At 41.8% G+C, this 25,815-nt stretch overlaps 1 protein-coding gene across 8 annotated transcripts in view; it reads right to left on the bottom strand.

Moving 5' to 3' along the window:
- The window catches only part of NLGN4X (neuroligin 4 X-linked), a 327,716-nt gene that overhangs the window by 236,113 nt on the left and 65,788 nt on the right, over positions 1-25,815 (bottom strand). For all 8 annotated transcript variants that reach the window (XM_077146947.1, XM_077146948.1, XM_077146949.1 and 5 more), the window contains one exon: positions 15,596-16,363. In XM_077146947.1, the coding sequence (XP_077003062.1) occupies positions 15,596-16,067 (472 nt within the window). In that variant the 5' untranslated portion in view covers positions 16,068-16,363. The remainder of the gene's footprint in view (positions 1-15,595; positions 16,364-25,815) is intronic.

The raw sequence follows: 25,815 nt of genomic DNA, 5'->3' as shown, positions 1-25,815 counted from the left end.
GCATTTCCAAAGAGGCAACACTGCCTTTTCAAAATGACATGCCAATTGCAATGTTTCCTGGCCGTCCTATCAACACTCCATGTTACTTTCTCTTTCAACACCTCACACACTTGGTATTTCAGGGAAATATGCAGCAAATGGGCTCCTGGCCTGGTTGCTAATCTTTTAACTGCTGTGCACATAATGACCTCTGGGGGAATGAAGCCATGGCAAGGAACGGCTCTGTCCCACTGAATGCAGACAGTTTGTCCAAGGAAGCAGAGGTATTATATTTCCTTTTACTTTACCAGTCAAATTGCTAAACATGGCAGCTTCGAGTTATGGACCCCAGAAAAACTTGTTATTAGTTCATTCCTGTAGGTGTGAACCTATTGTAAGTAGGACCTTTAGATGAGATTTCTTCAGTGAAAGCATGGCCCATCTCATTCAAAATGAGACTTCATACAGATTACTGGAGTCTTGACAAACAAAATGAAATTGAGAGAGAGAGGGAGAAAGAGAGAGAAAAGCCATGGGGAGAAGCCAGAAGCCGGAACTCAGTAGACTCTGGAAGAGAAACAAGATGACACCTCCATGTGCACTGCCATTTGATGGGAAAGCCAAGGAACCCCAAAGATTGGCAGCAGCCATTGAGAAGATACCAACTCTGGAAGGAAGCAAGTCTTCTAGTTTCAGAAACCATGAGCCAATAAATTCCAATTGCTATGCCAAACCATTGTATGGTATTTGGTTTAGCAGCCTGGAAACAAAATATGTTATGTTTGAAATACAGACACATGAAAATATGGGGCTACAGAATCAATACAGACAAGTCAAGAATTTAATGCATTTGCCAAAAAATACATAATTCAAATTCTGGGAATATTCATAGCAAATATTGTGCTGAATGAGAGCAAATATCTGTGTATCCTTCTACATCAGCAGTAACTGTGTGGTCTCAGGTCTTCCATGTAAGAATAAAATAGTCAATTTAAAGTCTGCCTAGAGGAGTCTTGCATTTATGACAAGCATCTCAAAGCCACTGGTAGAGGAAAAATAAAGCTCCTGAAGATACATCAAAATGACTAACTAGGAGGAATATAATATTCAGTCTCCAATGATTTCTAAAGCAATACAGTAGAAATAGAAACATTCAGAATTGCTTCAGTTTGGTTGGGTGATACTTCACAGGCATACATTATCAACCCTTTTCTAATGTTGGAGTGAACTCTTTTACAAAGCTGCAGTCATCTTCACTGGCTAGATGCTAAGACAATCCATGTGGACAGCTACCACCCACTCATCCAATGCACTCAAGTAGACTGATTCATTCATGAACCTCACAAATGGTCTCTGCCTTCAAAGGGTTTGCAGTTGACTACTGGCACACACTTGAAAAGTGATGATTAAATTGAAGCTATGGGACATCAGTGAAAAAGGGTCCATCTCGGCTTAGGGTGGTAGAGGATTAATGAAAAGGGAAATACTGCATTGGGAAACAGTTTGGATTTAATGGCCCCTAAAGTTCCTTCCAAGTGGAAGATTTTACAATTCTGGGATTGACGTCCTAAGCTGATCCCATCACTAGTTTCAAGTATCACACTGAATATACCCCAAATTCTCTTATGTAAAAAAAGAATGAAATGCAAGTATCCTTGCAAAATATGTTCTGGTGGAATTTAATCTCACTATTATTATATGATTTTAGCATAATACGAAACATCTGATCAAAGTTTAGATTTTTAACATTCCCTTAGGAAAATCAGTTTTTTTTTTCTCTAAAGTCTATTACTCTAATTTTGAATTTAAACTATTTTTTAAAACATGCCAAATTAACATTGTAACTTAATTCCATATTAATTATCTGGATTAATCCATTAAAACATAAATCTGTGAAATAATTTTGCTAGATAACATTTTCAGAGAACTCAGGCTTTTAGATTAATGATTTAAATGCCAACTGATAAAAATATATTTGTACTTGGAAAGAATGGTACTGCATGTTCTATGATTTAACCTTACTGCACCATATTCTGGAAAGAAAAATGTGTGTTGGAATACATTTAAAGAGAATTCCATTTACGAAATCTCCAACATCAAAATGCAACAATGTAAAATATACCCAAGTGAGTACTTTGCATGTTAAATTTTATTATCAATGTACCTATCTATGGTTTTGTCAAGGTTTTATCTGTCCCTTCTCCCCATTTTGCACTTTCCATGTCTTGGTTCTTCTAAAGAAGCAATAAAACAAGGAGCCCAAATGCAGAGAGCTTAGAAAGCATTTCTATACTGCTGAACCACATTTGTCTAGACTTTGTATATTTGTCTTCAGTTTGGATGCAAACCTTTTCATTGTAGATCCTATCTGGAAAATGTCAACTTTCAGATTCTCCTTTTATTTTTCCCTGAAACACTAAAGCATTCCCTGAATTCTTTATTCAAAAGTGCCTACTGAGCCCGTCCTGAAACCTTGCTTTTGTTGAGTCCCAGGTCAACGGGTTATCCTCTTGACCAGCAAATGGCTTACAATTGTTTGTATCCTTATTTGGAACTGCCCAAAGTTCTGCATATGGCAATACTGATTTGTTAATAGTCTTATAATGAATCATCTAAAATTGATCTGAAGAGATTAAGGAATGGAAGAGAAAATCAGATACACAGAGAGTCTGATTGGGGTCAGAAGATCAGTAGATTAACTGGCTTGAGTTTAGGCTAAAATTATTGCACACTAAGCAGATGGGATGTTAGCAGAATATTGGATGCTTGCTGGTTGACTAAAAGATTACTTTGTACAAAAGCCAGAGCAGAATTTAACTAAAGGCATTCGTTTTGATGGAGAAGATGGACATGCAATTTCCATACCTTGTCAAACCCAGGACATGAGTCAAGAGCTCCAGTGCTCCTTCCTTTCTGACGGGGACAGGAACTCCCTAGGGCAAATTTGACTGTTGTCTCCTCAATCTCACTTAACAGACCAAGAGGGCAAAAGGGTGCTGCTTAACTGCACTTCAGGGGGTCAACACCCTTCAGGGGGACGTCTGTCAAGTATTTTACGTGTTTAATTTGGCTTTTCCCAGAAAAGGATAATATATCTGATCTTCATTGAACTGCGAGTTTTTCTCCAAGGGGTTTTCCTCTGACACATACACACACACACACACACACACACACACACACACACACACACACACACCATATACCAGTATTCATCTCCACCAGCAGAGTAATCAGCTATTTGAACCTAACAGGGAAATTTCTCTCAACGTTTCACCTGCCTCTATTTCCTACTTCATGGAAATGTACACATGCTTCTCTGAACCTAAACACAGAATATTAGATTGAAATAATAATATAGGGACTGCATTATCTCCTCTTGATGGAAACAAGTAGTTAGGATATGAAATCATTCTTTTTAAGATGTTCAGCCTGCTTTATTCATAAATTCAAGGTGAGTTTTTTTGTTATGATTCACTTAGGTTTAGCTGCTGTTTTACATCTTATAAACCCTCTTCCATCCCCAGAGCTGGAGTTAACAGACTGGTAATTTCTGCTTGCTTAAGTGGAAGACTGAATTATACTTCACCAAGGAAAGGGATTTTTAAACACAAAGGAGGAAAGAGTTAACTACTTCATTATGAAAACATCGTGGATTAGGAAAACTAAAAGCAGGCAGAGATCTGCTGCCAACCACAGCAGCCAGTCACTGATTCAGGGAAACAAAGAACTCGTATTCCCATGAAATATAACCTAAAGAGATTAACATTAAATTAACATAAAATTTAATTTATAAGTATGTACTGTTCCATTTTATTTATTCTTATTTTCTTTTTTTTTGGCATGGGCAGGCTCTGGTAATCGAACCCGCATCTCCAGCATGGCAGGTGAGAACTCTGTCACTGAGCCACCGTGGCCTGCCCTAATCTTCCATTTTATAATTATTTCTTCAGCAGTAGCTTACCCCCAAATTACTATAAATCTACAACAAAATTCAGAGGAAGTATAATATTACCTTTTTAAGAATAGTCAAAGCCACTAAGTTTTAAAGAGGTAAAATGATGTGGCCAAGATAAGGAAAATAAATGATAATGTATAAACTGGCAGTGTCATTCCACAGCAAATAATACTAACTCGTCCCAGGAGGCAAGATTCTGTACCAGCAAATGATTATTAAATCTTTGGAAATGGCCAAACAGTCTAACAGAGTAGTTGCACCTAAAGTTTCTACCTTTGGCAGTTTTAGTCACATTATTATGATATGCACTATAAATGCAAAATGATTTTAATATGACTAGGTGAATTTGAATTCTCCTTATGAAAAAAAATCTAAATTGCAGAGGGGCTTGAATTAAAATGCATTTAAAAGAAGATTACAAATGCAGGGAAATTCATTTTTTTAGGATATGATTTTTTTTTTTTACTCAGGCATAATTTCTATTAACCAAATAGGAATGTTCTAAATAAATGTAATTTCTAATCCCTCAACAAGGCTCACATCCCATACTTGAATTGGCAAAACTTTTCAATCCAAGAAAGAGAGTCATGATCTCAGAAACTCACATTCATTTGTGCTCAAAAATTATTAAACCCTTCACAATTAATCCTTGTCAGGGAGATAGGTATTTAATAAACTTTAATAATTATTTTCACTTATAAGTTACAGCTATACAATATCAAACATCCAATAGACAGAAGAAAACTGGAATCAAATATTTTTAAATAAAGTTGTGCAGATTGGTTAAAACATCTGTCTCACTATCTTAAGTAATAGGCAACTTTTAGTTTTTTTATCTAGGGTACACCACTGTACATATACAGACTATTTGTGCCTACATGAGAAAGGTCATGAAATTAATTTCTCCTGAAGTCATACAAAAATTAGTGCTACTGTCTTATGATATTTTAAGGCACTCTTTTCAGAAGTACCACTTAAAAGCTTCTCTGATGAATAATTTCTGTAAATCACGCCTGACACTAAAATCCATCAAACAACTAAGGCTCAAAATCATAAAGGTTAGATAGAATAAAACAGAATGAATAATACTTGGCATGTTCTAAAATTCTGTTCCCTCTAAATCCTCTTTTGTTGAAATCATACTCAGAACGGTCAGAAACACTTGGTTCTTCTTCTCATTTTATAATCTGGTCCCTCCACTACTACAGTAAGTATGCTGGGAAAATAAGCAGTTATTATGCATTGGGCTGCTATGCATATTATGTCCAATATGCATGTGCAATTTAGCTGAAATCTGGCTCATTTTTTTATTTTGAGGCATGTTCCTTAACATCCGATTGCAGAGTGTTTCTGTGTACTGGGTGCTATTCCAAGCACTTTCCCTGGATTAGTTCCTAACCACCTCTCATGACAACTTCATTTTACATGACACCTTCATTTTACATGCAAGGAAACAGGAGGCACAAGCAACCAAGTCATCTCCCCAAGGTCACCATGGTAAGGCTACAGTCTGGCATTTGAACCCAAGGGGGAATGATGCCTCCTGTCTAAGTGTGGGTCTGTGACTCTTAAACAATCAAAACTCTCCCCTAGGATTTTTTTTTTAACCGCGGAATCAGGATGCTTATCCCTCACTGGTGGTGAGAATTAGAGGACAGAAATCCCAGTTAAGGCAGGAGACGCCATTACCCCACCCCATGGAAGAGGCACATTTGCGAGAGAAATCAAAGCCACAAAACAGAGAAGCAAAGAGCAGACATGGGGATCAGTGGTGGCATTTGAGTCATTGGGTCCAGATATTCGTTACGCCAGCTACAGCCCCCAATTCGTTTTGACAACCTTCAAAATAACTGTGGATATCCCAGCATCAACTCATGAATTTCTGTTTTTCCCCAAAGCCAGGTTGACATTATTCTCTCGATGTCTATCCTTTGGATACAAACAAACGCTGAGCGGGGATAGAAGGCAGGAAATGTGTGTAAGGATTTCCAAGGGGATAAGAGATTTTAAAAGATAAAACCTACACTATAATTCAAAGTTGTCTGTATTTTGAATCCGGACTAGTCTGGTCTATAGGGTAAGTGAACACATTCTACTGGGAAATAATGAGGGTAAGGAGGGCCGTTAGGTTTTGCACACCTCTGCTTGCTTGCCACCCTGCAGTCATTCTCCCATCCTAGGTAGATGCTTCCCAGAGAAAAACTTAGGGTCCGCAGGTACCCATGACTGAGGACATCTTGTACTGGGATGCCACTAATACTTAGCACTCTACCCAATGCACAGCCTCTCCTCCCCATTCCAACAGTAACACCCAAGCAGTTACAAATGCAACAATAGCTCCAACAATCCGATGTCTATGTTCAAATCCACCATTTTTCAGAGCATCTTTTGATGACTCCCTTCTATACCTCATAGTTCCTTCAAGGCAAACTCAACCAGTTAGAGCTACCATCAAGTTCTGTAGAGAGCCGCTTTCCGGGTTTGGCCTAGTGGACACGCTGCAGCCTGCTCTAGAGTTCCCCCCGCCCATCGAGTGAGCTAAGATGGCGCTCACATCCTGCTTTTGCAAATGACGCACACGCCCACCAACCCTATCTTCCAATCACCTCTGTATACGTGGCACTAACCTATTGGGTTTGGGCACAGTATATAAGAGGTTACCCGGACGGGGTGGGCGGAGACGACCCACAGGGAGCCGTGCCTGACGGCCGCATAGAGGTTGCTCCCCCGCGGGAAATTTCGCCCGCGCGGAACCTGTAACAGAGAATGCAAGCTTAACTCCAGTAAAGGTCTGTGCTTACAACTGCTGCGTGTCTTGGATCTGTGTTTCTCACCAGCGCGGATTTGTCTGCGTCTGTCTCTCCTCATTGTCTCACCCGCCGGCCGGGGACCAGAGGCTGAGCGAAAAGTCGCGGACAAGTGGTGGCCCGTACGGGGACCCTTCTGCTGCCTTTCCCCGAGCTGGTGAGGACGCGCATCCTGAGTTCGCGGCGGACTTTCCACGCCTGATCACCGTGGGAAGGTGAGTGCTTCTTATTACGTGAGAGTTAAGGGCTGTGGGCGTTCAGGTAGCCCCAGTGACTCGGGAGAGCTCCCCGAGTGGTTAAGGTACAGTGCCGACTGCAAGCATGGGGCAGTCAGGAAGTTCACCTTTATTACCCCCTTTAAAAACCCTTTTGAAGCAGCGGGGCATCTCAGTTAAGAAGAGTTCCCTCCTGCGGTTCCTTGACGATGTTGTTACCTTTGCCCTTTGGTTCGCCCATTCCGGTAGCCTCAGCCTGCCTTCTTGGCTGAAACTTGGTAATGACATAGAACGGGCGCGCCGGACGGGCCTTTGTATGGACCCGATCCTGGTCCCTATCTGGGAAACCGTCCGTGCTTGCCCTGAGGCAGAGTCTACTTCAGGCCTCAGTCTGTCTTCCGCCCTGCTGCAGGCACGGCACGCGCTCCAAGAAACTCAGTCAGTTTCGTCTGCGGACGGCTCCCGTAAAAGCAAGCCGCCAGAGTCAAGCGATAGTTCGGACGACTCTGACTCGGAGTCAGATAGTAATGAGACCGAGAGTGCAGACGCGCCTCCGCTGATCGATTGGGGGAGGCCCCCTGTCTCACCTACGCAGCCTTCCGCTCCGCCAGCGCCTGCTGCAGGGGCGCGGTGGCTTCCGGTGAATGGTTTTGGTGATCTCGCCAAAAACCCTCACCACGGGCTCCCTCTGGTGGCCGAATCAGGTAATTACAGTGGCTGCTCTCCAACTTCTAAGCGCTTGTTAAAAGGAATAGGATATGTCCCCGGCAAAGGCTTAGGAGCCTCATTGCACGGGCGCGCAAGGCCTATACAAGCTGTCTCCAATTCTGACAGACGAGGCCTGGGTTTTTCCTAGGGGCCACTGAGGGGAGATTCCCACCCACACCTATAAAACTAAAATGGAAGACCAGTACCCCGGTGTGGGTGCCTCAGTGGCCATTATCACAGGAAAAACTGTTAGCATTGCATACTCTAGTGTCTATACAGCTAAAAGAGAGCCATATCATTCCCTCCACATCGCCTTGGAACACACCCGTATTTGTCATAAAGAAAAAATCAGGCAGATGGAGATTGTTACATGATTTAAGAACCATCAATAACTGTATGGAGCCTTTAGGACCTGTTCAAATGGGGTTACCCCTCCTCTCAGCTTTGCCAGAACACTGGCCCATTATCATCCTAGATCTTAAGGATTGCTTCTTTTCCATCCCACTTCACCCTGAAGATACTCCAAAATTTGCTTTTACTGTGCCCTCTCTTAACCAAGAGGAGCCCTGTCAACGCTTCGAGTGGACGGTCCTGCCCCAGGGCATGACTAATAGTCCTACCATGTGCCAGCTGTATGTTGCTACAAAGCTAGCTAGCACTCGGCAGCAGTTCCCCCAAGTGAAAATCATCCATTATATGGATGACATTCTCTTAGCCCATAAAGACGCAGATCTTCTTAAAACAGCTTTATCACATTTAGTCCTTAGTCTTAGAGAAGCCAACCTGGAAGTGGCCCCTGAAAAAATCCAGATGACAGAAATTACCACCTTCCTGGGGGCAAAAATCATGCCTCAGCATGTTTCCCCCCAAAAAGTGTCTCTCAGAGTAGATGACATACATACCCTTAATGATCTGCAAAAACTTATGGGAGATATCAATTGGGTTCGTCCGTACTTAAAGATCACCAATGCCAAATTAACACCTTTGTTTGATTTGCTAAAAGGAGATTCAGACCTACACTCGCCCCGGTGTCTCACCCCAGAGGCGAGGCAAGCACTACGTCAGGTAGAACAGGCGCTCAGTAGTGCTGCTTTAAAAAGAATAGACCCCCAAAAGCCATTCGAAGCCTGCTTACTGCCAACAAAACTACAGCCCACGGCAGTGCTATGGCAACAGGGACCATTACTCTGGGTCCACCCTGGAATTTCCCCTAAGAAAAGTTTAGAGCATTTTCCTACAGCAATTGCAGAGTTGGCATTGGAGGCCATCAAGAAGGCCATACAGCATTTTGGCCAACAGCCTAAGTACCTCAGAGTACCTTACTCTTCTCAGCAACTTGAGATACTTACTGGATGTATAGATCAGTGGGCCATCCTCCGATGTACCTTTTCGGGAGAAATTGATAACCAATACCCAAAAGATCCCCTCTTACAATTCGTCACCCGTCACCCAGTAATCTTTCCTAAGGTAACTTCATCTAAGCCACTAGTGAACGCCCTCACCGTGTACACGGACGGTTCCAGCTCCGGTTCAGGAGCATATTGCGTAGAAGGAGGTTCTCCTAAAACTGTGTTCTTCCAACCACAGAGACCTCAATGGGTAGAATTACAGGTCATTATTACAGTCCTGAAAGAAATTACCGATCCCCTAAATATTATATCTGATTCGATTTATGTCGTAAATTCTGTAAATATTTTAGAGACGGTGGGCATTATAAAATATTCCTCCTCAGTAAGACCATTCTTTATCAAACTTCAAAAGACAATATGTGCCAGACAACATCCTTTCTACATAACTCACATTAGAGCGCACACAGGCCTGCCAGGCCCCATGGCACAGGGAAATCACGTAGTGGATGTGGCCACTCGACAGCCACATATCTTCCCTGCGCTGACACCGTGTCAACAAGCCCAAGAGTTTCATACTAAATTTCATGTCAATGCAAGCACCTTAGTCAGACAGTTTCACATACCGCGTGCAGCTGCCAGAGATATAGTCAGAGCCTGCAATAATTGTGCAGAACAGAGGGTAGTCCCTTCAGCTGGAGTTAACCCTAAAGGTCTCATCCCGGGAGACATTTGGCAAATGGATGTCACCCATCACTCAGAGTATGGTAAAGTTAAATACCTGCATGTGTCAGTGGATACTTGTTCTCAAGTTTTATTTGCCTCTGCCGAATCAGGAGAAAGAGTCCACCAAGTAATTGCACACTGCCTTGCCGCTTAGGCAGCTTGGGGTAAGCCGAAAATATTAAAAACAGATAACGGACCTGCTTACACCAGCAAAGCCTTCCAAAGATTTTGTGCAACTATGGAAGTGCAATTAAAACATGGTATCCCTTACAACCCTCAAGGGCAAGGAATCATTGAAAGAGCACACAGGTCTCTTAAAAACTTGCTCAAAAAACAGAAAGGGGGAATAGGCCACGGCCTGTCCCCGAAGGCTCAACTGTCTGTAGCCTTATTTACATATAATTTTTTAAATGAAAATGCACAAGGAATGACACCTGCCCTACAGCACACCACTCCGAGTCCTCCACATAGAGGTCTAGTCCGTTGGAAGGATGTCCTGTCAGGACAATAGCAAGGCCCTGACCCAGTGCTCAGCTGGGCCAGAGGCTCTGTTTGTGTTTTTCCCCAGGAGCCAGGACGCCAGCCAGTGTGGGTTCCGGAAAGACTGGTGAGAACCGTGACATCGCCCGAGGAAGCCACGGAGCTGTTGCCTAAAAAACCAACAAGCCTTCAACCTGAACCACCAGATCCGGTCTCCAACTCTGCTGATGACGGCGGCGACTGACGAGATAGCAACGAAAGCGCCGGTCACCCTTCGATTGTTTAGAAGGGGGACCAGTTTTAATAACCCCCGTTGCCTTCGACCTTTCCAAACTGGGCGAGACTGTACAAAGTCTGTGGAACCGAGTCACCTCATGGTTCTCTTGGCCCAATTTGACTACTTGGATTCTCGTGGCAGTGGGACTATTAGTGGGCTTAGTCACTGTTAAATGTTTGTTAGAACGCTTGTTCCAGACACAGCAGCAACTACGTGTTTCTACCATGTTAGCTATGTCTTCCCAGTCAAATGTGGGTGTGCGTCCCTCCTCGATAGATAGCCCGTCTGAATCACCTGGGGCAAAGCTCTTGTCAGCAAGGTTTGTTGCAGGCTCCCTGGCCACTACCCGTGTTTAGCTAGGCACCAGAGGCTGTTAATTTTGCGCGCCTAGCCGCCTCGACGGTGGAGCTGCGGCCGCAGTCCTGGCCAGACTGGGCTTGGCTCTAGCCATTGCACCGAGGCCTCCGCAGCGTTTCCTATGCCCTGGCTGTCGCTCTCATAATCCCCGCTTGACCCAGTTGCGAGGCGAAGCACTGCAGGGAGGAGTCACGTGGTATCCAGTTCACGGACTCTCCGGTCTCTATATGAGGTGAGCATTCTGGTCGGTGCCAGAGGTTCAGCCGCAAGATGGCTGGAGCCTAGTCCAGACTCCCCAAAGCACCAAAACAAGTAGTGGGCTAATCAGGCCCACGGGAGCACCATCATCAATAGAGACACTGGGTACAAAAATACGGTCTACGGACCATGCCTCTTATAAAAACAAAAAGGGGGAGATGTAGAGAGCCGCTTTCCGGGTTTGGCCTAGTGGACACGCTGCAGCCTGCTCTAGAGTTCCCCCCGCCCATCGAGTGAGCTAAGATGGCGCTCACATCCTGCTTTTGCAAATGACGCACACGCCCACCAACCCTATCTTCCAATCACCTCTGTATACGTGGCACTAACCTATTGGGTTTGGGCACAGTATATAAGAGGTTACCCGGACGGGGTGGGCGGAGACGACCCACAGGGAGCCGTGCCTGACGGCCGCATAGAGGTTGCTCCCCCGCGGGAAATTTCGCCCGCGCGGAACCTGTAACAGAGAATGCAAGCTTAACTCCAGTAAAGGTCTGTGCTTACAACTGCTGCGTGTCTTGGATCTGTGTTTCTCACCAGCGCGGATTTGTCTGCGTCTGTCTCTCCTCATTGTCTCACCCGCCGGCCGGGGACCAGAGGCTGAGCGAAAAGTCGCGGACAAAGTTCCACTGAAAATAGTCTGTCCTTGAACTGTGCTGGGGACTTCTTTGTTCCCTAAGGAGGATGCTTCTGGTTTCCTAACTCTAAGTTCACTGGTGTGCTTCCACACACTGGCAAATTCCTGGAAGTCATTGGCTGTGTCTCCTCCATCTGGGTCCAGCACAAATCTCAATGTCTTGCATTTAATAGGTTGTATATCAATCGTCACCGGATGTTTATTTAGATCAGTGTTTAAAAAGTCAGATGCCTTGTTGGAAGAAAAGAGAGATGCCTTATGTTCTGTAATTTCTTCTTGAACACATTTTCCCTTAAATTCTATTCCTGACAAAAAAAGAATTTCACTTTCATAGAAATCTTAATGGCATTGGTTATTACCATCTTACAATGAAAGAAAGGTGATAATGACTTTCATTTATATTTGTCTTGATATTTAGCCCTCTGAGGCAGAATGGAAAGATTATTCTTCCTGGAAATCTCTCGAGGATGAGATTTTCAGGGACATGCCAAAGGACACAGAGAAATACTTGTTTCTATCACCTGTTCATTCGTTCTTTGGCGCCATCCATTTCCCCAAACACTGTTCTATTGCTTCTCCCCCTCCATTCCTTTAAATATAACAAGAGTCACACCTGGGCATTTTATTCAAAAGATGTCTTACATTTCATTTTATGTCCCCACTTCTACAAAATAAAATTAAAGGTCCTGAACAGAAAGCTGGGGTATTTCAATAGCTATTCCTTCTGCTTCAGTCTACCCCTAGACTGAGAAGAAATCCTGAATTCCAATATCAACGATGCCATCCCTCACTAATGAACCAACAGGAGCTAATTATTATTTTCTGTATCAGATTCAGGATTCTCAGCTTGATTTGAACAAACTGTTTCTAATCCATATATTCTGCAGTATTCCCCCAAAGTCATTCTTTCTCTTCCTCCTTCTCCTTCCCTCTGTTACACACACAGACACATACATGCACATGCCAAAAAATCATGCTTACACCTTGTTAACAGCGACAGCTCATGTGTTTTACTGTCACCCCTATAGTTCAGCTGGCTTTGACCTTTTTTGAGCATCTATCAAAAGGCTACATACATAATTTAAGTTAACTAGTCTGTCATGATGTCAAATTGAAATTAACAAAATTTTCAAGTGCACGTAATCTCTGAAAATCTAAATTACTTAACAAAATTTGTTAAGTAGAAATAGGTTAGATGGAGAAACAGGCCTAGATTTTGTAGCTCACAGTATTGACTTTATGAACAAAATCACCCGTAGCAAGAATTAATTGGTTGTTTATTGTAGAAAAATTTATGTTTCATAAAATGATGATGCTACAAAGAAATTTCTAATGATTTTCCTCACGCTAGTGACTTTTAAATTTAAGGATAGAAAAGCATAAGTACCTGTAAGAAAGGCTATTTTTTCCACTTTACGAATACATCTCCTTATTATACAGAAAAAGAAACTCAGAAATTTGAGTCAATCTGGTCAATGCAAAAAGACAAATCTGGAAATGGAAGTATAGTAATAGAATCTGGAATTCCAAGTATCGTACATTATATATTGTATACAATACAGTATTGTACAAAGCTGTCTATACTGTTAAATAAATGCATTGATATGAATTGAAATCTCCCTGAGGGTGGATTTTTGGGGAAATCAGCATGGCACCATAATAATTTCTCTGTGTGGCATTGTTCATTCATGCGGCAAATAACCAATAATTAAGCATCTAATCTTCCCCGTGGATTCTCAAGTTGATCTGAGTGTTAATGCACATATGTGCGCGCGCACGCACACACACACACACATATAAAACCTCCTGCCCTCGTAGACTGTGATTTGTTGTTTTTGCCAGCATTCAGGCAGGTAGCTTCAGACGCTCCCCAGTAAAAACGCAACATTCCCATATCATGTGGGGCCATACATCCTGACATCTCTACCCCTATTCTGTCATCATGTTTTTGGTAAGACAAGCTATCATAGGCACAAAGGCTCCAAATAGCGTACAGAACTCAAAAGTGCAACCAGGTTTATTATGACATTTAGATTGCGTTTTCACTATAATTTTGCAGGTTTCCATAGTCCCAAATTCCCATTCGATACAGAACTACAATGAAACAGCAAATGGCTTACGGCATCAATAGACACAACTGCACATACAGGGTCCTGTCATCAGGGGGACTATCCAAGTTTCTTCGAGGGTGGTCTAATCCAGCGCCCCCCGTTACGAGCAGCCATCCCATTTGAAGCGCTCTCACCGCTCATAAACGTAACCTCTATAGAGCGAACGGCTCAGAGACACGCGCCTATCCAATGTACCAAGAAAGCCAATTTAATCCTGTATCCTGTCTTTCATTAATTCCCTTTCTGGCTTTCCTTGTTTTCTGGTTTTTGTTTGAACAGATCATGATGGGAAAACCCGTGACTCAGGTGGCTGGTGGAATGAGAACGCTCATCGGTTTTAGGTTTCGTTATCCATCTTCTCACACCTGCCAAATGCAGCTACTCCGGGGCCCCTTAGGCACTGAGGGAGCTCGGCAGACTCCATGGAAATGTGGCATCCAAACGTCAGTTTCACGTCTGGAATCGCAGTGAGACCCAGACTGCGCCAGCGAACGGTGTATTCTGTCTCCATAACGACAAAGTCGACCCACTGGAGCTGGTAATGGTAATGAAGCACCGTCCTTTACTTTCTTCCTGTGGGAAATTCTTTGGGATCTTGGTGGCATGTGGTCCCAGTTCAATTTGGGGTGACCCCTCTCTCTATGTGGACTTCCGTTTAGCAACACCTGGAGAAGCGACGGAAGTTGCAGATGTGGTAAAATTTTGGAGATCAATGAATTTATGTGAATTTCCAGTTCAGATATTGAGCCAAGTCTTACAGAAAAGCATTTCCAAGTCCTAAAAGGAAAAGTTCTCCAAAAGCAATACAGAAGGTAAGCACGAGTGTCTATACTAGATACTGTCTGCGATTGTGGTTCCCATAAATTATTTCTTTTCATTCCAGTAAGATTGCATCATATGTTTTTCCTCCTCCTTGACTAAAAAGAACATATGCAAACGGTAATTGAGAGGTGTGATATCATTGCAACTTCCCTTTAATCTGGTTAGACTCCATGGAAAATTTTAACCTGAGATCTACATGAATACAGAGATGTCTAAATGTTCTGAATATTTGATTAGGCAAAACATATTGAGCATCATCATTCAGATACATTTCTCCTCTTCTTTTATAAAAAATAAAAGGCCATTATTAAAAGCAAACATTTATTTTTAATGTAGCTAGAATCATCTAACTTCACTCATTTGGGTTTGGTTCAGGGAACACTAGAAGAAAACAAGGACTAAATTTACCTTAACAAAATGGCTTCAAGCAGTAAAACTGAAGCATTTTATGAAGTATCCTTTGTTTGTGTATTAAAAACAATCCCTGTTGTTCCTTTCACGACTCAAAGAAAGTGCTAAACTCTTAAGGTGTTAAAGCAAAAGGGACCTTTCATTTCACACTTTGCAAACTCAACCATGGTTTTGCTTTTAACCCTATTATTTTCTTTAGATTTATTCCTTTACAAGTGATTTAGCAGAATATACAGACGATATATTCATACTGGGTATCATCTGCAAATAAAGACAACAACATTTTTGAGGAAACAATTTAGGAAAATGATTCAAGATAATAACAGTATTGTCCATTCATTGGATGCTCAGTAAAGGAAAGTAGAACACACGATAATTCACAGCAATAACTGCATTCAGGACACGAAAAAAATCAATGGGTTGTAGGAAACATCATGTACAGGACATTATCAGACCTCTATCTGGCCCGAATGGGCGAGCGTGGCTTTCTGCCAAGGTAAGGTACTTACCATCCTCAGTAGGCACGTAGATGTTCAAGTACAGGCAGTCTTCATTCTGATCTTGAACATAGGTCATCAAGGTGTCCAGGTTGGCGGTGAACCAAATGGGCAACATGTCATGAAGTAAAGACCTCTCATCCAGGTGTTGGGGACACACAGCCGCAAACTGGGTGGCATTGCGAACCCCAGTCCAGGAGGAGGGGGGTTCTGGGGGCTGAAAGCGCCTCTCTCCGGTGGGAGGTGAGGCATAGGGGACCCCCAAATATTGCTCCACTGGACCCAAAATCTCATTGGGCAATGGTGTTCTTAGGCCCCGGATTTTGCCATAGTTGGTGTTCACAACAGGGAACTGTGCTTGGCTGCTGATGAGCGTGAACTTGATGGCCAGCGTGGTCAGCCACAGGAGGACGTTGGAGTTCAACATGACGCAGGGCGGGGTGAAGACCAGGGGAGCCCATAGCAGTCCCGTGGGCCTCGACATCGTTCACAACCACATCCGCGGAGGGGTGTAAGATCAGCCTCGGGGAAAGTAAGCGGGGAAGCAAGCCCACTGAGAGAGGGGCCTTTTCCAGGAGTGGTGCTTGGTGAGGTCGTCCACAGAGACCGACGTTAGGAACCAACGCGGCTGTGTTCCTGGCAGCCCATGGTGTGGAAGCAGCCCTCTCCAAATCCTGGCATGGAATTCCAGCAGGTACAATGCTCCAAGGAGGCCGTGACCTTCACGTAACCGCCAAGGGCAGCAACTCTTTATGAAAATTCCCAGGCAGAGCGGTCAGCCTAATGGGAAGAGAAGGCAGACGATGACAATGAGGCCAAAGCAAACACCCCCTATAATATTTGCTGTCTCCTCCAGAAAACCCTCAACATTCCTCTAGGAAGATCTTATGCATTGGCTAATTTGTTCTTGTACAGCGGTGAACAAGCACATTGTCTTAATCCTGGCTAAATACCCCACCACGTAGAACGGTGCCAAGCATTTAGAAAACACGCAACGAGGACTTGTGGAATGAACAACCAAGTCCCAAACCATTATACAAGCTATGACTGTAACTACATATCCTCTTTATTGCACTGCTATTTACGAGACTGGTCAATCAATGGGTACGTGTCTCCAAAACACTGTGTTCTCAACTTTTTAAGGAAAATGATCATTTTTCCCTAAAGTGACATAATGGGACTCGAGAAGTTTTACGGTACAGAGTAAGTAGGTGCTAGCATCCAGGCTGAGTTGGATTCAAGGCAGGTGGACACTTACTAGATACCACTGAGGCTGCCTACCTAAAGGGAAGAGTATGCGCAGCAGAGGCTATTCCACATTCTCCTACTCAACTAACTGGACACAACTTTAGGTAGGTGATGCTTCATGGCCCTGAATCCATTTCCTTTACGAAAAGAACACAAGACAGTCCTTTCTAAGTATCTGCTGTCGTGCTTAGCCCATCAAGCGGTCCTTCAAAATTCAAAGGATTGAAACATTTACCCTGATTTGGGGGTAACCTATGGCTAAGCCTTAGAGAATGTACTTTTCATAGTGCAGTCTACTAAAAATGGTGGCAGTGTGAATGATGACTCCCTGGTGACAGTGGGAGACATCTACGGTAACTTTTAGAGAATTGCCTCCTTAGTCTGTCTCGGATGATAGGCTGATTCTCTCACCAGATGCAGCACTGCTCATATGACATTAAATAACACTGTCCACCTGTGGAAATGGTCTATTGGGGTGGAAAACTTTTCATTAGGTGTTGCAAGGAGTAGAGCTTTAAATACAGTGTTTTTCCACTCAAAAATAGACAAACGCATATGTAAGCACTTTGAGAATATCTCTGGACTAGAATATAAATTATGCACTTTACTTCAGTGAATGGTTGAGTAAATTATGTAAAACAGCTCATTTGTAAAGCAAAACACATCAATTCTGGATCTATCATGGAGCAGTAATGCTTTGGGGGGGGATTCCATAGTATGTGACATCCCTGGCAAAATTAATCAGAGTTGAGAGAAAATGCATTAAAAATCTGGATTTTAGCTTTGAAAAGTGAAAAAAAATAGCATTACACCAAAGGGGTGATTTATGGATTTGCTTCCATCTTTGAATTCTTTTGTAGACAACATTTGGATTTCTGCCACAAAGCGATCAGATTTCTGAATAATTAAGGGACAGTCAAAAACAAGGAAGAAGGGATGACAAGTTTAGATGCTCGTGTTTTCCTGAAAGCCCTTCTGTTTTCAACCAACATCATGTCTTCCTTCTGGAGCCTTTTTTACTGTATTAGGTGGCCCCAGTCACCTTTAATTTAGGTAGACGTGGGTCCCAGATGCAATCCTCATGAATGGAAGGAAATGACTCCTTTTACCTGGGCTTCAGGTAAAATGGCCTGTGCTACTGCTCCAAGAGCCTTAGAGAGCAGAAAATGAGGCTTTGTACAAAGGGGGCAAAGGAGAGAAGGTACTCAATAAATATGACCTACAAACACAGACCTGCTTTATCAAAGCAGGGACAAAGGGTGCCAGTGCATTCATCAGGCCTAGGACAACTAACTTCAAGTTTTCCCACCTCACTTTCCCGATCTGTTTCTACACAATTTCTGGCCCTGAGAATTCAAGAAATGTAGAACTAGCATGCATTTATTGGTGGATCTGTCCCAGGACTTAATAAAACATGAGAAATGTCGACCCCCTCCTCAAAGTGGATGAGAATATCTCAAATCACATATTTGTTCAGACTGCCCGAGTTGATCACATCTAGACCACAGGCTTGGGGTGGCCTGAAAGAGTCACTCCCCTCCTCCGTACAAGCCCACCCCTCACAGGAGGGCATGAGAAGGGGCAAGTGGCCCATTTAAGGAGGGTCTCTGGGACACCTGAACACTAACTGAGTTGGGTATTCATAATATTCACGAGTCGAGAGCTCTTTATTTCCCCTCCACTCTTTTTGATATTTGACTAAGTCAAATGAAAGTAATTCAAGTTAAAGCTCAGAGCGTCTCACCTCGGAACTACTGACATTTGCAGATGTAATTCCACATGCTGGGATCTGTCCTGCCCATAGAAGGATATTTAGCAGCATCCCTGGTCTCTATCTATTAGATGCTACAGCATCTTTCCATCCTCGTGTGACAACCAAAAATGTTTCCAGACATTGCCAAGGGACCTATGGACTGCAGAGTGAGAACCCAGACTCCGATCCCTCATTGATGGAATGATGATGGCCACGTAACCCAGTCAAGAACCTTAGGGTCTGTTTAAAGGTCATAACCAGCAAGAATGCGCATGTATGCGCATAAATATCAATGTAAATATAAGTACGAAATATATAAACGTGTGACATTGACCCATTTGGTGACTTCACAATATTTAACATTACAAGAAATCTTAACTCTAAAGACATCCCATCAACGTGCTTCATCATTAAAGAATTCCTGTACATTTTAACCACCATAAGTCTTAGGGAAAATAATAAAAGATCTCTCATGAAGTATCCTCAAACTGAAAAAGATTCAGTCCAACAGGGTGATTATGCTGTTGTTCATGGAAAGTTTATTTTTTCCCCAAAATAAAAAGGGGGTGCTCTAAAATGGTCTTCAAGTTAACCATTCAATGAAAAAATAATAAAAATCACAGCTTCACTGAACATATTATAAACATACATATATACATAAATATACATATATATACATATATATACAATTATATATACAATTTGAGAGTTAAGAAGGAGTTTCTAGCCTGTTTCCTCTGCAATGTTGACAGAATGGCATTTCAACTTGACTTATAATCTGTATTGATATTTCAGAAAACTTCACCATTGAGCAGTCATTCTGGCTGAGGCTGTAATTAAGACAGGAGCCAAACTATTGAGGTATATCAAATATAAATAGGCCAAAATTAAAACTGCAATAAAGTCCTCCCCAAAGAACACATAACTTAAATTCAGGTTGGGAGACTTCCTGGAAGATGGCGGCTTAGTAAGACGCGCGGATCTTAGTTTCTTCTCCAGGACACCTACTAGGGGAGTAGAAACGATACAGAAAGCGCCCAAAGCCACAACAGAGATAAAAAAAGACAGCGCACCCCATCCTGGAACGGCTGGCTGGCTGAGAGAAGCAGCTCGGGTGAGATCGCCGAGGCGCGCGGGCCTTACCGGGCGGGGTGGCAAGCGGCCGGAGTTACTCCCTTCCCCCTTCCCGGGCCGGCTGGGAGAATTGGAGAGGCGGTCCCCTGAAACAAAGACGGCTGGCGCCCACACCACGCGCAGCCCCTGGACCAACTGAGAGAATTGGATCGGAAACCCCCAGGCCGCGGAGAACGGTGACGGGTGGGGGAGGCCCCTTCCAAACCCGTGACTCCCGGGGAACGTGCACTCTCTCGGGCGGGCCGCTGCCGCTGGCGCCCTCCCGCCACGCTTGTTGCCCAGGGCCGACTAGGAAATTCGGACGGGCTCTTTCCCTGGCTGCGGCGACCAGCAACCCTCCCTGCGTTCGGACCCCGGGCCGGCTCAAGCCGTTTTGGCTAGCGAACCCCCAGGACGGCGAGAGTTTTCCAAAGTTTAAGGTCCCACAGCACCTTTTACTGGTGGGACCCGCAGACAAACGTGTGCCACGAGCGCCACCTACTGGGCAGGATAAGAAAAACAGAACCCAGAGATTTCACAGAAAAATATTACAACCTTGCTGGGTCCAACACCAAGAGAAATCTGAATAAATGCCCAGACGCCAGCAGCAGAAGATAACTGTCCACGCTCAAAAGATTGAGAATATGGCTCAGTCAAAGGAACAAACCAATAGCTCAAATGAGACACAAGAGCTGAGACAACTAATGCTGAATATACGAACAGAAATGGAAAACCTCTTCAAAAATGAAATCGATAAATTGAGGGAGGACATGAAGAGGACATGGGCTGAACATAAAGAAGAAATAGAAAAACTGAAAAAACAAATCGCAGAACTTATGGAAGTGAAGGATAAAGTAGCAAACATAGAAAAAATAATGGATAGCTACAATGATAGATTTAAAGAGACAGAAGATAGAATTAGTGATTTGGAGGATGGAACATCTGAATTCCAAAAAGAAACAGAAACTATAGGGAAAAGAATGGAAAAATGTGAACAGGGTATCAGGGAACTCAAGGACAATATGAACCGCACAAATATACGTGTTGTGGGTGTCCCAGAAGGAGAAGAGAAGGGAAAAGGAGGAGAAAAACTAATGGAAGAAATTATCACTGAAAATTTCCCAACTCTTATGAAAGACCTAAAATTACAGATCCAAGAAGTGCAGCGCACCCCAAAGAGATTAGACCCAAATAGGCGTTCTCCAAGACACTTACTAGTTAGAATGTCAGAGGTCAAAGAGAAAGAGAAGATCTTGAAAGCAGCAAGAGAAAAACAATCCATTACATACAAGGGAAACCCAATAAGATTTTGTGTAGATTTCTCAGCAGAAACCATGGAAGCTAGAAGACAGTGGGATGATATATTTAAAATACTAAAAGAGAAAAACTGCCAACCAAGACTCCTATATCCAGCAAAATTATCCTTCAAAAATGAGGGAGAAATTAAAACATTCTCAGACAAAAAGTCACTGAAAGAATTCGTGACCAAGAGACCAGCTCTGCAAGAAATACTAAAGGGAGCACTAGAGTCAGATACAAAAAGACAGAAGAGAGAGATATGGAAAAGAGTGTAGAAAGAAGGAAAATCAGATATGATACATATAATACAAAAGGCAAAATGTTAGAGGAAAATATTATCCAAACAGTAATAACACTAAATGTCAATGGACTGAATTCCCCAATCAAAAGACATAGATTGGCAGAATGGATTAAAAAACAGGATCCTTCTATATGCTGTCTACAGGAAACACATCTTAGACCCAAAGATAAACATAGGTTGAAAGTGAAAGGTTGGGAAAAGATATTTCATGCAAATAACAACCAGAAAAGAGCAGGAGTGGCTATACTAATATCCAACAAATTAGACTTCAAATGTAAAACAGTTAAAAGAGACAAAGAAGGACACTATATACTAATAAAAGGAACAATTAAACAAGAAGACATAACAATCATAAATATTTACGCACCGAATCAGAATGCCCCAAAATACGTGAGGAATATACTGCAAACATTGAAAAGGGAAATAGACTCATATACCATAATAGTTGGAGACTTCAACTCACCACTCTCATCAAGGGACAGAACATCTAGACAGAGGATCAACAAAGAAATAGAGAATCTGAATATTACTATAAATGAACTAGACTTAATAGACATTTATAGGACATTACATCCCACAACAGCAGGATACACCTTTTTCTCAAGTGCTCATGGATCATTCTCAAAGATAGACCATATGCTGGGTCACAAAGCAAGTCTTAACAAATTTAAAAAGATTGAAATCTTACACAACACTTTCTCGGACCATAAAGGAATGATGTTGGAAATCAATAATAGGCAGAGTGCCAGAAAATTCACAAATACGTGGAGGCTCAACAACACACTCCTAAACAACGACTGGGTCAAAGAAGAAATTGCAAGGGAAATTAGCAAATACCTCGAGGCGAATGAAAATGAAAACACAACATATCAAAACTTATGGGACGCAGCAAAGGCAGTGCTAAGAGGGAAATTTATTGCTCTAAATGCCTATATCAGAAAAGAAGAAAAGGCAAAAATTCAGGAATTAACTATCCATTTGGAAGAACTGGAGAAAGAACAGCAAGCTAACCCCAAAGCAAGCAAAAGGAAAGAAATAACAAAGATTAGAGCACAAATAAATGAAATTGAAAACATGAAAACAATAGAGAATATCAATAAGGCCAGAAGTTGGTTCTATGAGAAAATCAATAAGATTGATGGGCCCTTAGCAAGATTGACAAAAAGAAGAAGAGAGAGGATGCAAATAAATAAGATCAGAAATGGAAGAGGAGACATAACTACTGACCTCACAGAAATAAAGGAGGTAATAACAGGATACTATGAACAACTTTACGCTAATAAATACAACAATTTAGAGGAAATGGACGGGTTCCTGGAAAGACATGAACAACCAACTTTGACTCAAGAAGACATAGATGACCTCAACAAACCAATCACAAGTAAAGAAATTGAATTAGTCATTCAAAAGCTTCCTAAAAAGAAAAGTCCAGGACCAGATGGCTTCACATGTGAATTCTACCAAACGTTCCAGAAAGAATTAGTACCAATTCTCTTCAAACTCTTCAAAAAAATCGAAGTGGAGGGAAAACTACCTAATTCATTCTATGAAGCCAACATCACCCTCATACCAAAACCAGGCAAAGATATTACAAAAAAAGAAAACTACAGACCAATCTCTCTAATGAATACAGATGCAAAAATCCTCAATAAAATTCTAGCAAATCGTATCCAACAGCACATTAAAACAATTATACATCATGACCAAGTAGGATTCATCCCAGGTATGCAAGGCTGGTTCAACATAAGAAAATCAATTAATGTAATACACCATATCAACAAATCAAAGCAGAAAAATCACATGATCATCTCAATTGATGCAGAGAAGGCATTCGACAAGATTCAACATCCTTTCCTGTTGAAAACACTTCAAAAGATAGGAATACAAGGGAACTTCCTTAAAATGATAGAGGGAATATATGAAAAACCCACAGCTAATATCATCCTCAATGGGGAAAAATTGAAAACTTTCCCCCTAAGATCAGGAACAAGACAAGGATGTCCACTATCACCACTATTATTCAACATTGTGTTGGAGGTTCTAGCCAGAGCAATTAGACAAGAAAAAGAAATACAAGGCATCAAAATTGGAAAGGAAGAAGTAAAACTATCACTGTTTGCAGACGATATGATACTATACGTCGAAAACCCGGAAAAATCCACAACAAAACTACTAGAGCTAATAAATGAGTACAGCAAAGTAGCAGGTTACAAGATCAACATTCAAAAATCTGTAGCATTTCTATACACTAGTAAGGAACAAGCTGAGGGGGAAATCAAGAAACGAATCCCATTTACAATTGCAACTAAAAGAATAAAATACCTAGGAATAAATTTAACTAAAGAGACAAAAAACCTATATAAAGAAAACTACAAAAAACTGCTAAAAGAAATCACAGAAGACCTAAATAGATGGAAGGGCATACCGTGTTCATGGATTGGAAGACTAAATATAGTTAAGATGTCAATCCTACCTAAATTGATTTACAGATTCAATGCAATACCAATCAAAATCCCAACAACGTATTTTTCAGAAATAGAAAAACCAATAAGCAAATTTATCTGGAAGGGCAGGGTGCCCCGAATTGCTAAAAACATCTTGAGGAAAAAAAACGAAGCTGGAGGTCTCGCGCTGCCTGACTTTAAGGCATATTATGAAGCCACAGTGGTCAAAACAGCATGGTATTGGCATAAAGATAGATATATCGACCAATGGAATCGAATAGAGTGCTCAGATATAGACCCTCTCATCTATGGACATTTGATCTTTGATAAGGCAGTCAAGCCAACTCACCTGGGACAGAGCAGTCTCTTCAATAAATGGTGCCTAGAGAACTGGATATCCATATGCAAAAGAATGAAAGAAGACCCATCTCTCACACCCTATACAAAAGTTAACTCAAAATGGATCAAAGATCTAAACATTAGGTCTAAGACCATAAAACAGTTAGAGGAAAATGTTGGGAGATATCTTATGGATCTTACAACTGGAGGCGGTTTTATGGACCTTAAACCTAAAGCAAGAGCACTGAAGAAGGAAATAAATAAATGGGAACTCCTCAAAATTAAACACTTTTGTGCATCAAAGAACTTCATCAAGAAAGTAGAAAGACAGCCTTCACAATGGGAGACAATATTTGGAAATGATATATCAGATAAAGGTCTAGTATCCAGAATTTATAAAGAGATTGTTCATCTCAACAACAAAAAGACAGCCAACCCAATTACAAAATGGGAAAAAGACTTGAACAGACACCTCTCAGAAGAGGAAATACGGATGGCCAAGAGGCACATGAAGAGATGCTCAATGTCCCTGGCCATTAGAGAAATGCAAATCAAAACCACAATGAGATATCATCTCACACCCACCAGAATGGCCATTATCAACAAAACAGAAAATGACAAGTGCTGGAGAGGATGCGGAGAAAGAGGCACACTTATCCACTGTTGGTGGGAATGTCAAAGGGTGCAACCACTGTGGAAGGCAGTTTGGCGGTTCCTCAAAAAGCTGAATAAAGAACTGCCATACGACCCAGCAATACCATTGCTAGGTATCTACTCAAAGGACTTAAGGGCAAAGACACAAACGGACATTTGCACACCAATGTTTATAGCAGCGTTATTTACAATTGCAAAGAGATGGAAACAGCCAAAATCTCCATCAACAGAACAGTGGCTAAACAAACTGTGGTATATACATACGATGGAATATTATGCAGCCTTAAGACAAGATAAACTTATGAACCATGTAATAACATGGATGGACCTAGAGAATATTATGCTGAGTGAATCCAGCCAAAAACTAAAGGACAAATACTGTATGGTCCCACTGATGTGAACGGACATTCGAGAATAAACTTGAAATATGTCATTGGTAACAGAGTTCAGCAGGAGTTAGAAACAGGGTAAGACAATGGGTAATTGAAGCTGAAGGGATACAGACTGTGCAACAGGACTAGATACAAAAACTCAAAAATGGACAGCACAATAATACCTAATTGTAAAGTAATCATGTTAAAACACTGAATGAAGCTGCATCTGAGCTATAGGTTTTTGTTTTGTTTTGTGTTGTTTTGTTTTGATTTTACTATTATTACTTTTATTTTTTTCTCTATATTAACATTCTATATCTTTTTCGGTTATGTTGCTAGTTCTTCTAAACCAATGCAAATGTACTAAGAAATGATGATCATGCATCTATGTGATGATGTTAAGAATTAATGATTGCATGTGTAGAATGGTATGATCTCTAAATGTTGGGTTAATTTCTTTTTGTCCGTTAATTAAAAAAAAAAAAAAAAGAGAAGGGATAATTGGAGATGAAGGGATACAGACTGTACAACGGGACTGGATATAAAAACTCAGAAATGGACAGCACAATACTACCCAATTGTAATGCAATTATGTTAAAACACTGAATGAAGCTGCATGTGAGGTATAGGTTTTTTGTTTTTGTTTTTTTTTGTTTTTTTTCTTTCTATTATTGTTTTAATTCTTATTCTGTTGTCTTTTTATTTCT

The sequence above is a fragment of the Tamandua tetradactyla genome, chromosome X (genome assembly GCF_023851605.1).
Source record: "Tamandua tetradactyla isolate mTamTet1 chromosome X, mTamTet1.pri, whole genome shotgun sequence".
Lineage (NCBI taxonomy): Eukaryota > Metazoa > Chordata > Mammalia > Pilosa > Myrmecophagidae > Tamandua > Tamandua tetradactyla.
The sequence above is the reverse complement of the archived record's forward strand: the minus strand, read 5'-3'. Positions and strand labels throughout refer to the sequence as shown.